A 16763-nucleotide genomic window follows, 5' to 3' on the forward strand; every position below is an offset into this window, starting at 1 on the left:
GCACACACACACACACACACACACACACACACACACACACACACACACACACACACACACACACATACACACATACACACATACACACACACACACACACACACACACACACACACACACACACACACACACACACACACACACAGTAAATACAGTCTCTTTATTCTTTATCTGTCTTGGTCTTACATTAACTCTATGAATTACAATGGGCAGCATGGTACATGTGTGGAATAATTCATTAGCTGCAATGTGTGTGAACATACAGTACAGGCATGAGCGTATATGTGGGAGAGAGTTTCTGAGGCAAATCCTCAGTAAGACCCAAAAGCCATATCTCCCACCAGTGAGGGAATATGACAAGCCACATAAACCTGAGAGCCATAGCATCGCAGCAAATTTGTCAACAAAGCATTTTCCTCTTTACACACATTGTGAAGCATTCCCTCTCCCAAAGGTGTGCATTCTGTCTGCTCTGCATATTGTTGAATAAACCAAGGACAAAATAGAATTTTGAAAATAGATTGCTGCAAAGAAATTAATGGAATAATACATTTTTAAAAACACGTTTGAGACTCCCAAAGAAAACTAACATGAAAAGATGTATCCATTGGGGATGAGGAAAGCAATTATTTATGAATATAACGATATAAATATTTAATTTGTATTTTTACAGACACAATACTTTTTTGTGCCAAAAAGTTTTCGTTTTTCTCTCCTTTTGTTTGCCTCTCCCTCTAAACTTTTTCTGCCTCCTGGCCTCTCTTTGTCCATCTCTTTTTCTCTTTCATTTCCATTTCACATACTGTATCTATCCGTCTCTATGTGTCTGTCTGTCCGTCCGTGTTTCCAAACAACCATCCCATCTCTGCCTCTCAGCCCCTGAACATGCATTGTCAGACGTGTGCCCTGGTGACCAGCTCGGGCCACCTCATTGGTGGCGGGCGCGGGGCCGAGATCGACCGGGCCGAGTGCGTCATCCGCATGAACGACGCGCCGACGGCCCGCGGCTACGGCCGAGACATGGGCCAGCGCACCACGCTGCGGGTCATCGCCCACTCCAGCATGCAGCGGGTGCTGCGAAGCCGCCACGAGCTGCTCAACGCCAGCCAGGACACGGTGTTCGTCTTCTGGGGCCCGAGCAGCTACATGAGGCGCGATGGCAAAGGCCTGGTCTACAACAACCTGCGACTGATGAACCAGGTGCTGCCCAAGCTCAAGGTGTACATCATCTCCTGGCAGAAGATGCTGCAGTTCGACGACCTCTTCAAGAAGGAGACGGGCAAGGACAGGTGAGTCAGGGAGAGGGATAATGGGGCAATGGATCCCTTGCGGTGCATTATCACTGGATCATGCTCCGTGGACAGTGGCGGACAAAGTACTCAATTCTAGCACTTGGGTCAAAGTATAGATACTCTTGGTCAAATATGACTCAAATACAAGTGAAAGTTGCTCTGTCAAATTTGTTCTGCAATAAAGTACTGGAGTACATGCTTTTAAAAAAGCATGTACTCCAAAAGTTCTGTCTTCAAAAGTAGGAATTACAAAGTACCGTTTCTTTTTAGTATCAATGCATTACTGTATTGAAATTCCATACATTAAAAAAAACAAAACAATTGTGACAGCTTGTAGATCTGCTATTTTCACTGTACTTGAAATAGGACTGAAGTGGTTAATTGATAATGTACTTTTTCCATTCCTAAAAATATGGGGGAGTCAAAAGTACAACATTTGTCTTTGAAATGTAGTGTAGTGAAAGTCATAAGTATGCAAACATAATAAATCAAGTAAAGTAGAGATACCGGCGCTCGGGTGGCGTGGTTGTTGGTTCGAATCCACCGTGCTTCACCCCGGCTTTGTCAAGCATCTATACGAACACAATTGGCCTGTGTTCGGGGGGAGGGAAGCCGGGTGGGGAGGGTGATTAGTCACTATTCCTACAGGCTGGGGTGGTACCTGTCAGCAGGGAGCGTTGGGTGGGAGGCGTAGGACGAAGGCTCTACGTCCTCCCGGTGGAGGCTCCTCACTGGCAGGTGAGTCAGTAGGAAACAACAGCAGTGACAGCACTGCGGGGAGGAATCAATTGGCATGATGACTAAATTGGGGAGGAAAGGGGGAAAAAGAAAAGAAAAGAAAAAAGAAATGTAGTGGAGTGAAAGTCACAAATATGCAAACAAATACTCAAGAAAAGTATAGATACTCAAAAAATGGTACAGTACAGTACTCAAATAAATGTACTTTGTTACTGTCCACCACTGTCCGAGGACAATAAATATAGGGTGCACTGTCCCTGCAGTGTACACTTGTGCATTCTCTTTTAGTTGGTGAATGAATTGATTTCTGTGTGCAATGAACGTACGTACAGGAATAGGCCCGCGAGAAAGATTCCTGCATATTTACTGTGCTTGGTGAATAAAATGTTTCCGATATTCAGGCATCACAATGTGTCTGTGAGGAGTTAGTTTATTCATAAGCTTTGGTTCAGGCAGGTTATTTCATGCCCAGTGATAACATAGTGATTAGGGCCATGTTTCCTCATCCACTTGTACCCCCTCTGGTTATCTCCGCCTGGCAGAGATAATGCATTCACCCCTGTCTGTATGTCTCTTCATTGATCCCTGTGGGGAGATCCAGGTGTCATAGCAGCAACAGCAGTTATCATGAAACACAAGATAGGTACAGTACAGGTAGGAGCACAGAAATACAAAATATGAGTGTGTGTGTGTGTTTGTGTGAGTCAATCTGTCTGTCCACATCTAATCTCGTAAACTACTTGCCCGGTCAGCATCATATTTGTTGTGCGTACCGCCAGCAGGCCAAGGACCTCAATTCCCGGATAGTTTCCAAATTGTTCAAGGACAACTCACGTCATTTTTGTGAAATGATAATCACAGAGCAATCGTCCCTGCAGAATATGGATGAAGTGTCCCTCTACCTCATGGGATGTAGTGGAATTAGCCCATTGCAGAATTTGCAGACATTGAAGTCTGCCGGAGCAAGCCCACAATTGTGGTGTTTCATCCGATCTACAGGCTCACAAGTGTGAGCTTGTGAGTTTGTAGATCGGCTATTTTTGGAAAAGATTCGGTGTAGACAGAAAAAAAGCAGTCCAAGAAGAGAGCCAACTCAGGTCCGTTTTAGTAGTTCTAGAGAGGGTTCAAGTGGTTAAGATGAGAGGAGACTACCCACTCTACACTCATATAGCCACGGGGTAAGGGCACTTTTATTACATTACATTTCTAACAGAAGAATTTCTGAAGAGTCTCTGGTTCAGTATAAATAAATAAATGAATGAATGAATGAATGAATGAATGAATGAATGAATGAATGAATGAATGAATGAATGAATGAATGAATGAATGAATGAATGAATGAATGAATGAATGAATGAATGAATAAATAAATAAATAAATAAATAAATAAATAAATAAATAAATAAATAAATAAATAAATAAATAAATAAATAAATAAATAAATAAATAATCAATCAATCAGTTTCTTGTTGAGTTATGAGAGGTTGGAGGAGTGTAATTTAGAGAGTCAAGTTCTCACCCTAGTGGCCATTAATGCTTAATGAATACACTGCTATGTCAGAGTCTTCATTCAGGGATGTTAGTGAAGATTGAATCTGACTTCAGCCAAAGTAAGACGTCACAGGGGAAATTACTGGGGAGAGGATTTGGCGAATAACTTTGACATGCATCCTGCAGAATCTCAGCCTGTGATCAGCTGTTGTTTATAACAAAGCGAGGGCTGTGCTTCAGTGATGTGTGATACAGAACCTCCTCTTGTCAGTGTATCTCATCAGTCACAGTTCTAGGCCTATACTGCAGCAAAAAGTATATTTATGAATTTTGTTTTCTAGTTTTATTAGATAGCGGTGCTATCAGATTGAGCTATGTTTCAACCGTTTCAAATAAAGCGAGCCTCGAGCCACCAGGGTGCCCCTGTGGGCAGGTTTTCATTTATGGCGTGGCACTGTACATGACCAAGACAGGTCTGTTTGTCTGTGCATTACGTGTGTGTGTGTGTGTGTGTGTGTGTGTGCGTGCGTGCGTGCGTGCGTGCGTGCGTGCGTGCGTGCGTGCGTGCGTGCGTGCGTGCGTGCGTGCGTGCGTGCGTGCGTGCGTGCGTGCGTGTGTTTCTGTGTCGGCTAATCTCATAAACCGCTCAGCGCCAAATTGGTTGTGCACGCTGCCAGTTGGCAAAGGAAGTAAATCCCAGATTTTCACATAATGGTTTATACATTTTGAAATATTTAACTTTTTAAAACTTGAGTTTCCATACAGGAAGTCAATGGAGGTTGGATTTTGCTGAAAATTTGAGATTGTTCACTCATAGTGGTGAAACATTACTGTGGTGGAAGTTAATCTATTCTATCATTTAAAATAGACAGTATTTCAGCATCTTTATAATTAGACTGCAGCAATACAGGTAGGACCTGTGGACAGTGAGACAACAAACTGACAATATTTAGATAATCGCAAATTATCTGGCCTTAGCACACTATTGTATTTTTTATTTTACTTTAATAGTTTTTTTATTATTGTACTGCTTTGCACAACATTTGTGAGCTGCGTGATCCACTGAAACTTAGAGCCATTAAATACTTCTCAAAAGACTGCTTCTAGCGAGACCACGGACCAAAGCACTGGCTAAAGTTCAGCCGTCGTAGTCGAGAAAATGTAATGTTTTGCAAACAAGTCAAATTTATTTAATGTACCTCTGTATGAACGGCATTCAAACCAGAGTGTCTCATGTACAGCTTAGTGGCAGTTATGAGAACATAACTTTTGTAGGACTAAACTCAGACAGGAGGATATGCACAACGCAAGTGCACAACACACAAGCTCACAAGGGAAATGTATGAGATGCAAATGCAACAATTATTTAAAGTTAAAAAAAATTATAATTGATGAAATATTTGTATGCAGGATGTGCTACCTCTCTTTACCAGGCCCCCAAACAATAACACTTTGATCTCAACACTAAAATGAATCCTATTTACTTTGGAGATTTGGAAGGCGGTATGAGAAGACCCTGGTAATAAAGACTACGTGCTATCAGCGATGAGCACTACAGCGCTGTAATTCTGTAGCGGCCCATTATCAAGTGTGTCATTTCAGTAACGGTAATTAAGTGTGTGCGAAAATAACATCCAACCATTTTGATCACAGGAGCAATGAGAAACATGTGTCCCTCAGAAACCACTGTACACAATTACTAAGCTTGAATGAGCCTCCGGTGGTCCTTTAAAACAAACTAGATTTTGATTTAGGTTTATTCTTTCTTCTTCTTTATTGTGTTAGTTTTGACTGGCCTACCTTGTTGCTATGCAACCGTTCTTATGGTTAAACAGCACTTTTATAGGCCAATAGTTGTATTGTTTTGGTGGAATAAAGCTGAGCAGGTGGCGTGGTCTATAGTGCCTAGAGAAACAGTAATGCAAGTCTGTTTAGATGCCTGCGACAGTCATTGAGACCCTTTGCATTACAAGTGCTTACCCATTGTAAGCCATGAAAGGTAAACATGTTCAAACAAGAGTGTGTTCTCACTAGATGCACATGATGAATAACTAAAGAAAGGGCAGTAAATAAGTAAGAAAATACAATCAGTAGGTCTCAGACCTCTGCCAAGGAGGCAACTTGTTGGTTCCATGAACACTGCCATTTCCTATTTTTACAACAAAACACTTAATTAAGTTTTGTGTGTGTGTTTTTTTTGCTGGCCCACAATAACCTACCTGACCTGGCGGAGATCTTTTTCTAGCCATGCTAGCGATGGCTTTCTTGCAGTTTTCTAAGCAAAATGTACTCAGGGAATTTTTTTAGGCAACTAAGAAATTGCTGCACATGGCAAATCAAAAGCTCAAAATAGTATTATCTTTCAGTTACCATAGACAATTTAAACAATCCTAGGAAATGCTGGAAAGCCATCAAATATTTATCTGCCGGTAGAAACTATAATGAGTTATCTCCTTGCATTGCCACAGACTCTGGCACTATAGATCTACAATGTTGGAATTGTTTTAATGAGCATTTTGTGTACTGTGGCTCACTGTTTGATTCCGTCTCCATCTCTGCATCTGTAAACACCACGGTTTGTGATGAGGATCAAAATGGCATTCGTACTGTAGATCAACCTTTCAATTTCTCTCAATGTTCTGTATGTGAATTATGCCTTAGGCAAGTTAAAAATAAAAATAAAATAAAAAACCTGCTGGTCCAGACTTAGCACTGTTCTTCTTAAAGATAGCTGCAGATTGTATTAACCATATTCCTTCCTTACAAAATAATATATTCATGGAGGGCATGAAGGCCATGGCCGCCGTGGCCCCTCAGGTTGGCCTTCTGCCCTGAGTGGCCTTGATGCCCCACCCGCATTACCCTAGCTGATTGTACCATTCTCTCCTCTAACTCTTCCCTGTCAATGTGTTTTTTAGACACCACTGTTGAGATTCTTATCCTCCCCAACTTTTGACTCAGTGGTTTTTACAAATACTAGTAATTTGTAAATACCAATAAATAATAAAACTGCTTTTTTTTATTATCATAATGTTTTACTCATAGTTATACTATGTATGGATTTTATTTATTTATTGTTGTTTTGTATTGCTATTGTTTTTAATTAAATTCATTATTTCTGTGGACTTAAAATCATTGATTTATTTGATGACCTCCCTGCTTTGGTTATTAGTCCTTTGTGCCCTCAAATAATGTACAACACAAAAGGCCAAAATGTTGAAATTCCAGGCCTGGTGCATACAATCTGAAATTATTATTATTATTATTATTATTATTTTCAAACTCACCCTATAAGGTGATTCCCAAAATATGGAGGTCAGCACACTGTATTTTCTCGCAGAAGGGGGGTGAGTTAATTAAATAATTATAGGCCAATTTTTAAGTTGTCAGTCCTGGTTAAGATCCCTCAAAAGCGTGTAAGTGAACAAAGGAGTTCTTATGTAAAAATGAGAACGTTAATCTGTTCCTCCTTGCCCCATGAAAAACCTTTCAACAAAGTTTCATCCATTCACATTCAGACATTTTGAGATATCCTGTTAAAACTTAAATACAAACAATTCCGGTGAAAACATAGCGCCCTGGTCTGTCAAGCTACAGATCAGGGACACATGAATGATTCACCTTCACATCCATAGTTATTACCTTCCATAGCCTTCCATTCCTGTGGAGAAGGCCATAGTTACAAGAGTCTGACATTTCACACTACATTATTCATCAGCATGTCCATAAATAATTAAACGAGTAAGGGTTCATAAGTGAAATTATTCACGCTTTAAGATGAAAAGATCCCCATGTCCAGCTTCAAAGATTGCTTGATGTCAATATGTTGTTTCTTTGAAACTTTTCCAATTTACAAAAGGCCTGGAGGGGGGTAAAATACTGACATTTTGTTTGCATATTGCAACAAATCAACATGTTCCAGACAACCACAGGTGTCTTTTTAATTAAAACGACGACAAGCATTTCTAGTTCCCGGCAGTGATGGGATCAGATTGGGTTGACACGTGACAGTCTAATACATTGTTCTTATTTATCAGACTGAATGCGGACATTGTGGACTTGACTGATCCTGTGTGTGTTTAGAAATACTGTAGCAATGTTTGCTCCTTTGTTCCACACAACAGGAGTATGACAGTGATCATGTGTGGCAGCTATGTAGAAATGAAAACCCCTGGGAAAATATCACCAGTGGTGGACAAAGTACTCAACTACAGTACAAGTGAAAAGTTGCCCTGTCAAATTTGTACTTGAGTTAATGTACTGGAGTACTTGCTTTTAAAGTTTTTAGCTTAAGTACAGATTACAAAGTACATTCAGTTTTTAACATCAATGTATTAATGTATTTAAATTTAGGTTTCTGGAAGGTTTTCCAGAAATGTTCAAAAAATATCAATAATAGTGAAAATATCCGATCGACAAGCTCACATTGCAACGTGGCGCGTAGTGAGCTTGTCAATCTGATATTTTCACAATATTTTCATTTGGGCTTAAGTGGTTAATTTATAATGTACTTAAGTACACTTGAGTAAATGTACAGTACTTAGTTACTTTCCTCCACTGGGTGCAAGCAGGCACAGGGGTGACGAAGAGCATCACCCAATAGCTAACCTTAAATGACACAGCATGCCCTCCCATTTGCTCCATGTGTACAGGAACCCGTTACGCTCTCTGACACAGAGGACAAGTGCTGGGAACATTCTCTACCTCCCCTAAGGCGGGCAGTGGCGATGCTTCTGTATTCTGAGGAGAATAAGTATTCAAAATGCAAATGTTCATCAGGCGCTTTATTTCAGCATTTGTGCCGGACATTATCACCCCTACTCTGTTTGCTTTGAAAGAAAGAAAGAAAGAAAGAAAGAAAGAAAGAAAGAAAGAAAGAAAGAAAGAAAGAAAATAAAACGAGAGGGAGAAAAAGCGTTTTAAGAAAAATCCTCCCCTGAATCGGTCATCCCATCAAGCAGAACTGAGCAGTGCTTCAAGGTGAATGTCTGCTTGCTCTTGTCGAGGTAGGCTTTGCTACCTGCCTGTGTGCTGTTCTCCGTTTTACTGGGGACGAAAACACAGCTGCATTTTTTTATGTAGATTTGTGGCATGATAAAAGACTGAACTGTGATAAGAAGCACTGCTGTATTTGCAGTTTTATGACTATTGTTTTATGATTATTTTGCGATTCTTGCTATATTTTATATTTCTGTCCACACTGGTCAAAATCTTTTCTGGTCTAAATTACATTAGACTGTTATTAGATGTATATACATAATATATGTATATATAATATAATAAATACGTCTAAACCATATAGCTCAGTGTGTGGATTCTATCCTATCCTTGAAAATTATGTTCTGTTCTTAAGCCAGCACCCGCTGTCTACAGTATGAGCATAATAGTTAGCCCTTCATTACTGCCTGCAGTGTTGCCACAGCTGCTTACAGTATATTGAAAAGTACTTAAAATAAACAGAATACAAACATTGACAGCAGTATAAATTATTCAGCCATAAATAAGATTCTATATTGTAGATTAACTCCTATATGGCAGCGAATGCTGGACCCTGAAACCAACCCTGCAGAAGTCTCTAGACGGGTGCTACACCAGAATGTTGCATGCCGTACTTAACATCAGCAAGAGTGAATAAATACTTGTTGAATAAATACATAAGTGCTTCATGAAAAGTAATGGGTGGGCTCAATCAAGTTTCTCTACAGCTCAATCTGCGAATGAATGAAGTGTGTGTTATTTGGCTCCAGAGAGCCAGCTTCTCTTTGGACACCAGCAGCTAAAATCTTGGGTTGTGACTTGTAGTGATTATAGACACAGCAATAGACCGATCCACTGGAGTTATGAAGTTCCATATTGCTGCTGTTGCGAAAATTGCTGTTGATAATATTCCCTTATATTTATTCATGTATTTATTTGCTTGATTTCACTTGAAGGTTTAGACAGGGCTTGGAGAGACAGGGCATTTATTATTGCTTCAGGGCCCATGGAACCAATTCAGTATGAGATGGCAGAATGTCTTAAAATGTACGGTTGTTGGTGTGAATATTAAAGGCTGCTTCTCTAAATCCGTTGACATATTTCCTTTATGTCAGACATAAAGCTGACATATTATGAAAGAAGTGATTTTGATTGGAATGTAGTGCAGGACTCTGAACCGGTTCAGCAGCCAGGCTGTCTTTCTGTGATAAAGCCACAGATATTCCATCATTATCTGTTCACATTAACCCAAAGGAGGGTCTTATGTTTGTGGGACATCTAAATGAGTTGTAATTTTTTTTTATCTAAGAAAAAAATGGGCTGATGTATTTGAATATATTTTTTTCTTGCAAACGGTGCATTCAAGCTTATGGTACAGTATGCTGAGTTTGCATGCAAACATACAGCATACAGTACACTGCTGTATTCTAAAGAGGGTCACAGGATATGTCATGTATAAAAGAGCTTAATTATTATTAGTTACACCTCAACTACTACAGCACTGTGTGTGTGTGTGTGTGTGTGTGTGTGTGTGTGTGTGTGTGTGTGTGTGTGTGTGTGTGTGTGTGTGTGTGTGTGTGTGTGTGTGTGTGTGTGTGTGTGTGTGTGTGCGTGCGTGCGTGCGTGCGTGCGTGCGTGCGTGCGTGCGTGCGTGCGTGCGTGCGTGCGTGCGTGCGTGCGTGCGTGCGTGCGTGCGTGCGTGCGTGCGTGCGTGGTCTTGCTGCTTTACCTTTCCATGTTGATTTGCCTCGAATACGAAACATTTCCAAACAGCAGTCCTGCTGTTTTATTTTTCAATCAAAACCAGTCATGGAAGCAACACCGTGACAAAGCCCAAAAAGTATTATCAAGTGAAGTGAAGTGGAGTAGAGGGGTGGAGGAGAAGAGAGAGGAACACAGGAGGAGATGTATGTGCGTGCGTGCGTGCGTGCGTGCGTGCGTGCGTGCGTGCGTGCGTGCGTGCGTGCGTGCGTGCGTGCGTGCGTGCGTGCGTGCGTGCGTGCGTGCGTGCGTGCAGACAAATCATCGAATCGTTATATTGAACTGCTGAATCCGATTTGACTAAGAAAAGTCTGAGTCGGACACAGACGATTATTAATGATAGCATATTAAATTACATATAATTTAACTCCTCCAGTGGAACTGTACTTTGACCAATAAGACTGTTGATGTACTGGGCAGCTCCCAGGTATGAATGTGTATACTATGACTGTGAAGCAGCACGTTGCTGAATAAGAGCATTTGTTCTCAGTGAACCTACACAGGATAGATAACAAACAAACCCAAAAACAATATGGGGTCTAATAACAACGTGGCTTCCATGTCGATCTCGGACTTCATGTGCATGGTCAGTTGTCAATGATATGTCATACATGACATATGATATATAATTACATATAATTTAACTCCATATATCATATAATTTAACTCCATATGTCATTTTAACTCCATATGTCATACATGACATATGACTCCATATTTGGGCAAGGTTTCAGCCAGATCCTAGACCCACTGACTTCCATTATAAAATTTTAAATATTTCATATGTAAAATAAATGTGTGGAGGTTCTTCCTTGGCCTAATGGCAGCCCGCACAAAACGATTGTTAACTTATTCAACTTTCATTTCATGATGGAAGTCCCTGATCCACATTGGACTCCAGAGATGATTTATTATTATTATCATTACTACTACTACTTTTTGTTCTAACCTGTTTAGGGACGTTATGTTGGAGTGGAAAGAAAATAAAAGTTTAAATATTGGGTCTGTTCGGAACGAACTGACTGGATTTTTTAAAATTAGTTTCCAAGCCCTGTTAGTGAATAGCTTTTTACCCATCTTAACCTTCCATTCCTTTTTCATTATTACACATTTTCTGCCAACTTTCATTACTTCTCGCTGGCAAACCCTAAGGATCGGGCAGCCTTATAATAGATGGATCATTGAAGCGCTGAATCCAAGTCATTTGCCAGCTATCTGCACTGTATGCAGACCATGACTTCTCTCTGATTAAGACTTTGATTATTTGACAGGGTTCATTTGTATCCGTCGATATGTGCGATGGATTTGTATTTTAATGAAGACGTGAGGGGAACTTGAATGATCTTGCAGTCTGAAAAATCGACCTCTGGATTTAAATAAATCTTTATTCTGCCCATATTTATCTGACAAGATTTTTCATAAAATTTCATAATAATTATGCAAGAAATGGCAATTATGGCAAATGTGGCTTCTCAGGTTTCTCCTACTATAGCTGGACCCTGTAGTACTCTTTTTCATTCCTTCCTTATGTCTTTTCTTTCTTTCACCTTCTGGCTTTCTTCCTCTTCCTCCCTCCTTTTCTCCTATCCTCCCTCACCTTTTCTCTCTGCATTCCAATCCTTTCTCTCCTTCTCACCCTCTCCTCTACTCCACTTTGCCCTCCTATCTCTCTGTCCCTCTCTCCCCATGCTGTCCTCCTTCTATATGTTCGCTTCATACTGTACTGTACCTCCTCTTTCCACACCTCACCCCTGTCTCAACAATTCTCTCTGTCTCTGTCTCTCCTATGTGCAGGCGGGTGTCCAACTCATGGTTGAGCACAGGCTGGTTCACCATGACCATAGCCCTAGAGCTGTGCGATAGAATCAACGTCTACGGCATGGTCGCCCCCGACTTCTGCAGGTGAGACAATGTCATCATCAGCAAGCATAATTTAAAAAACGTATATTGTATGAATAGACAGACCGCAAAAAATTGCACTGTACTGTATTAATATTGCCCACTGCTCCTAATATAGTTGGGATGGGTAAATGCACAGAACAAACTTCACGCATGAGCAAATATACTGTGACAAAAATATCCCAAAGGAGTGGGAGACTAAATTATTTTTATCATTACTTACATGTGACTTGGCATCAGAAGAGCAGCAAGGAAGCAAGACAAATGGGGGTCACATCTAATAATTATAACAGTCCCATTTTGTTTAAAAAGTCAAACTCTTTTTAAACAAAATTAGGTGAATAGGTTGGTAAGACCTCCGCCCTGAGGGGAGCAAATTTCCAATAAGCTTTCTGAGCTTTCTGTGCGGCTCTAGTTTGGTACAGGTGAGGTAACAAAGATTGTTTCGATTTTCACCAGTGACCTTATGGAACACCTTCACAATTTTACCCAGCGTGTTTTTGATTGAGATTTCCAAACCAACAGATCATGACGATTGTTCAAACTGACTGCACAAAGTAAAAAACACTTATTGCTGAGACTCTGGGTTTGCCTTTTTACAAATAATATCAGTCTAATCAATCTGAATGAATAGAAAAGCCAGTGAAACACACCATTGATGAGATACCACAAATCTATTAAACACACATTAAACACGCTTTTTCAAGGTCAATGCAATGAGCGGAATATAAAATAGTGGTCAATATGGAATCTGAAACTGATAGGAGAAAAGGGGCTAAATATTGAATCTTTAAAGCTTTTTTTTTATTGATTGACGTTTGTTTTGACAAAAATGCATACGTGTACATACTGTATATTTGTACATATCTGTTAAAAGGATATAACATTTCCATTGTGGTCCCTTAAGTGCAAATCTGTGTGTGAACTGAGTGCCATGCCAAACATGTATTGTGGGGTGGGGGGGGGGGGGGTGTCTTTTAGGGTAGACAAACAAAAATGTAATCAATAATAAATACATTCATAAAACTTACTAAAATATCAACTCAACTGAGGGTTATAATTATTTCCAGCTGACATTCAGCCAGCCAGGAAAGAGGGGGAAAACTTAACTAATGATAAAAACAGGCTGACACAGTAAATGATATACTGCCAAGCAGACCTGTCGCTGATTCTGGTGGATCTCACCCTGACACCCCGGGTGCAAACCAAATACATATATATTTAGGGGTCCTTGACATGAAAACGTTTGAGAACCACTGGTTTGTAGCACCGCCAGGTGAGGTTCTCTTGGTCCCATGATTCAATTTAATTTGGTCTGCACATTCCTAACTAAATCAATCTATCATTCTAGCAGGCAGAATGACTCAGTAGCTTATAGGTCACTCAGACTCGGCAGGAGTCCAACAGCAAAAAATACAAGAGGGCTCTAAGAGAGAGAGAGAGAGAGAGAGAGAGAGAGTGAAATTTGGATGCAGTATGATTTTAACCTTCAACCAAAAGTGGAGGATCTGGTCATTTGCATATGGGCCTGTCTCATCCTACCTACCAGAGAGAGGGGCAGAGAAATAACACTGTGGACTGCCAACGTAAATTCAAATTTTCTATGAAATCAGATGCTTGTATTCAAATGTTCATAACTATCATATTAAATATACAGTATGATATATTTGTCAATTGTGACTTCAATGATGCCTGCAAACATAACATACAGTACACAAAATGTATTAAAGATTATTAGAACATACTTCGCCACTGACACCACATTCCTGATTAGGATATAAAGGAGAAGTCCCTATGTGTGGAGAGACTCATATGGTTGTAAATCTCAAGAAGGCTAATGTTGGACATTACTCCTTTCTGATATTGCCTGGTTCCTTGAGACTCAGGCAGTTTATCAGATAAGAGCAATAAACAACAAAAACAGAGATGGGCAGAGACAGTCAGGCGTCCTTGATGGGTTTTCATAGCGCAAAAAAGCACATCGTCTAGGTAGAGTCAATGGAGTTATTCAAAAGGTTGCAGAGGACTAGTAACTAACACAAGAGTCTTATGTTAAACTAAATACAGGATAACTGGTTAATTGCTTGGTGTTCAAACTACCCGGTAAATCGCTCAAATGCATGCTGATCGGATTTTCTGTGCCTGGATAATTAATTCCTTATTTTCTGAGCAAAGTTATTTTCCCTCATAACTCAGACTGTAGTCCTACTGTGCATCATGTTGTGCATGCCTTCTGTAAATGCAAAGAATTGTGGGATATATATGAATAATTGACCTTTCTTGTATTTTGCTCCTAGCAGCTAAATCAGCCAGCCTCATTAGTAGAGTTTTACCGAACGAACCACAGCCCACATCTGTTCCAACTCAGCCAACACTTACATTTTATTATGGGAAAAAAAGTAAACTCTTACATACTCTTTCCGTAATGTGAACTCACTGTAAAAAGAAGAAATCAATACAGCTTTGTTGCAGGCCATAATTGAGAGCATTATTTCACATTCATTGTTCAGGCAGGCAATAATTCAAGTGTGCATGATCATTATCAAGAAGGAATACCAGTTTATTCCTCCTGAATAAAATCATTAGTGAAAGTTCTCATAATAACCCGACATAATGACTACAACACGAAAATAGATATTAGCAGGCAAAACAAAACAGACAAGAGTCTGAGGTATAGCCTACTATAATAGTATAGACATTTACAACTGATGAGCTACATTATAGTCATCAGTCATCAGTTAAAATAAAAATAAGAAGCCGTTCAAAACTATCTAAACAATACAATTGCTCATTCTCTCCTTTCTCGTTCTTGTCTTGCTTTCTCTATCTGTCTGCCCTCTGTCCCCCCTCTGTCCCCCCCCAGAGAGGCCCAGCACCACTCTGTCCCGTACCACTACTACGAGCCCCGTGGGCCGGACGAGTGCGCCATGTACATCTCCCACGAGCGTGGGCGGCGTGGCAGCCATCATCGCTTCATCACGGAGAAGCGGGTCTTCGCCAACTGGGCACGGACGTTTGACATCCACTTCTACCAACCCGACTGGAGCCCCCCGCCCCTCCCTGCCAACTCCACCTCCCTGGAGGTGGGCAGGGTCACGGCGACATCCCCACTGGTACCCCGGCAGACGTGACCGACAGGAGGCACGACGGTGAACGCGGAAGAGGTTCTTCCTCGGAAGGGTCTGAGGATTGTTTGGGGATGGAAAGACCATGCTGGTCCTCTTGTGTTCAGAGCTGATCCTGTGTACGTACAGTATATAGGATGGGACGTGTGATGGCATTGGATGCGGAAAAGACTGGTTTGTGTGAAATTGTGGACCTGGATGATGTCAGAGGCGTCATTTCAGAAAAAAAATTAGGGTGGCAAAAAAAGTAACCACTTAAGCCCCATATAAAAAATAGCTAAAATAGCAGACCTGCAAGCTCACAACGTGTCACGATGCAACACGATGTGAGCTTGTAGATCTGCTATTTTTGAAGGATTTCTTTTTTTATGTTTTGAAAATGTTCGCCTAAAATGCATGGCCAAAATAGGGAAAGCAGGTTGAAAGTGGCTAATGAATGTATGATTACAGACAAGAAAACCTGTCTATAACATGTGTCACATGTAACAGGCAGACAGGTGTGGATTGAGATGCACTCAGTGCTATTCTAAGGTGGAGACAAAAGAACTGGATTTGAAGTTAAATGTGACAATTGCCATCCCCTGGGACCCCAAATGACGCCGCTGATATCATCATTATCATGGATGATGGGAACCTTGAGCCAAGTCTTGTTTTGTTCTGTTGAGCCGGAACTGGTTCGAAGTGAAATGTCCCTGTTTTGGACTGTTTGGACCGTCTTGAACTGGTGTGTTGTGAGTGATACCGTACAACCTGCATAAAACCATTGTACATTCCACACTTACTAAATGCATGTTACACTGTGGAAATCTTCAAGGTTGTGTCTGTGTGCCCTACAGATACAAGTACAGTACCGTGTGCTCATGTACAGTATGTGTCATGTACTGTACAGTTACCAGAGATACCACAGAGTGAACAAACTTTTAGTTTGGGCTCATCACAAAGCCTGTGACACAAAAGGATTCGGAACACGTAGCTACAAAGGGATTAATAAATAAATGCATTGCCATGCTGCAGTACACTGTAATTTAATTCAAACATGGTCTTATTTGACATCCTCCCATTGAGAATGTATGAATTATCCATGCTCATACATTATGTTGGTCGGAGGGCTTGAAGGAGAGGGTGAAAAGGACAGTCGAGTCCATGGACCCTGGTGTAGTGTGACACCAGTTCACACTTGTCAATGACGTAGACATGAATCATTTAGCCGTCCCTCTATAGCTGCCTGTCAAACATACATACTGTATGCTCGACACATTTCACATCACGAGTCAAACTCTGCCAGAGAGCGCTTGTATCATAACACAGGGACATGTCACGCACGTGCTACCGTGTGTGCGTGTATGAGACGGTGTCATCCTATCTGCACCTACAGAAGCTAGATGTATGTGCCGTGAGGCTTTTGTCAGATCCTGTCAACAGCTAATGGGGAAATTTATATAGCTACCAGCTGGATTGTCGTGGAAATGCAGCGCCATGT

At 40.8% G+C, this 16763-nt stretch overlaps 1 protein-coding gene across 1 annotated transcript in view; it reads left to right on the top strand.

Annotated features, from left to right (window-relative positions):
- Nucleotides 1-16292, top strand: part of st6galnac5a (ST6 (alpha-N-acetyl-neuraminyl-2,3-beta-galactosyl-1,3)-N-acetylgalactosaminide alpha-2,6-sialyltransferase 5a) — a 39116-nt gene extending 22824 nt beyond the window's left edge. The window contains exons 3-5 of the mRNA XM_080440049.1: nucleotides 877-1289; nucleotides 12054-12161; nucleotides 15022-16292. Of these exons, the coding sequence (XP_080296175.1) occupies nucleotides 877-1289; nucleotides 12054-12161; nucleotides 15022-15289 (789 nt within the window). The 3' untranslated portion in view covers nucleotides 15290-16292. The remainder of the gene's footprint in view (nucleotides 1-876; nucleotides 1290-12053; nucleotides 12162-15021) is intronic.
- The last annotated feature ends 471 nt before the right edge of the window (nucleotides 16293-16763 follow it).

The sequence above is a fragment of the Gymnoscopelus braueri genome (genome assembly GCF_963280865.1).
Source record: "Gymnoscopelus braueri genome assembly, chromosome: 10".
NCBI classification, from domain to species: Eukaryota; Metazoa; Chordata; class Actinopteri; order Myctophiformes; family Myctophidae; genus Gymnoscopelus; species Gymnoscopelus braueri.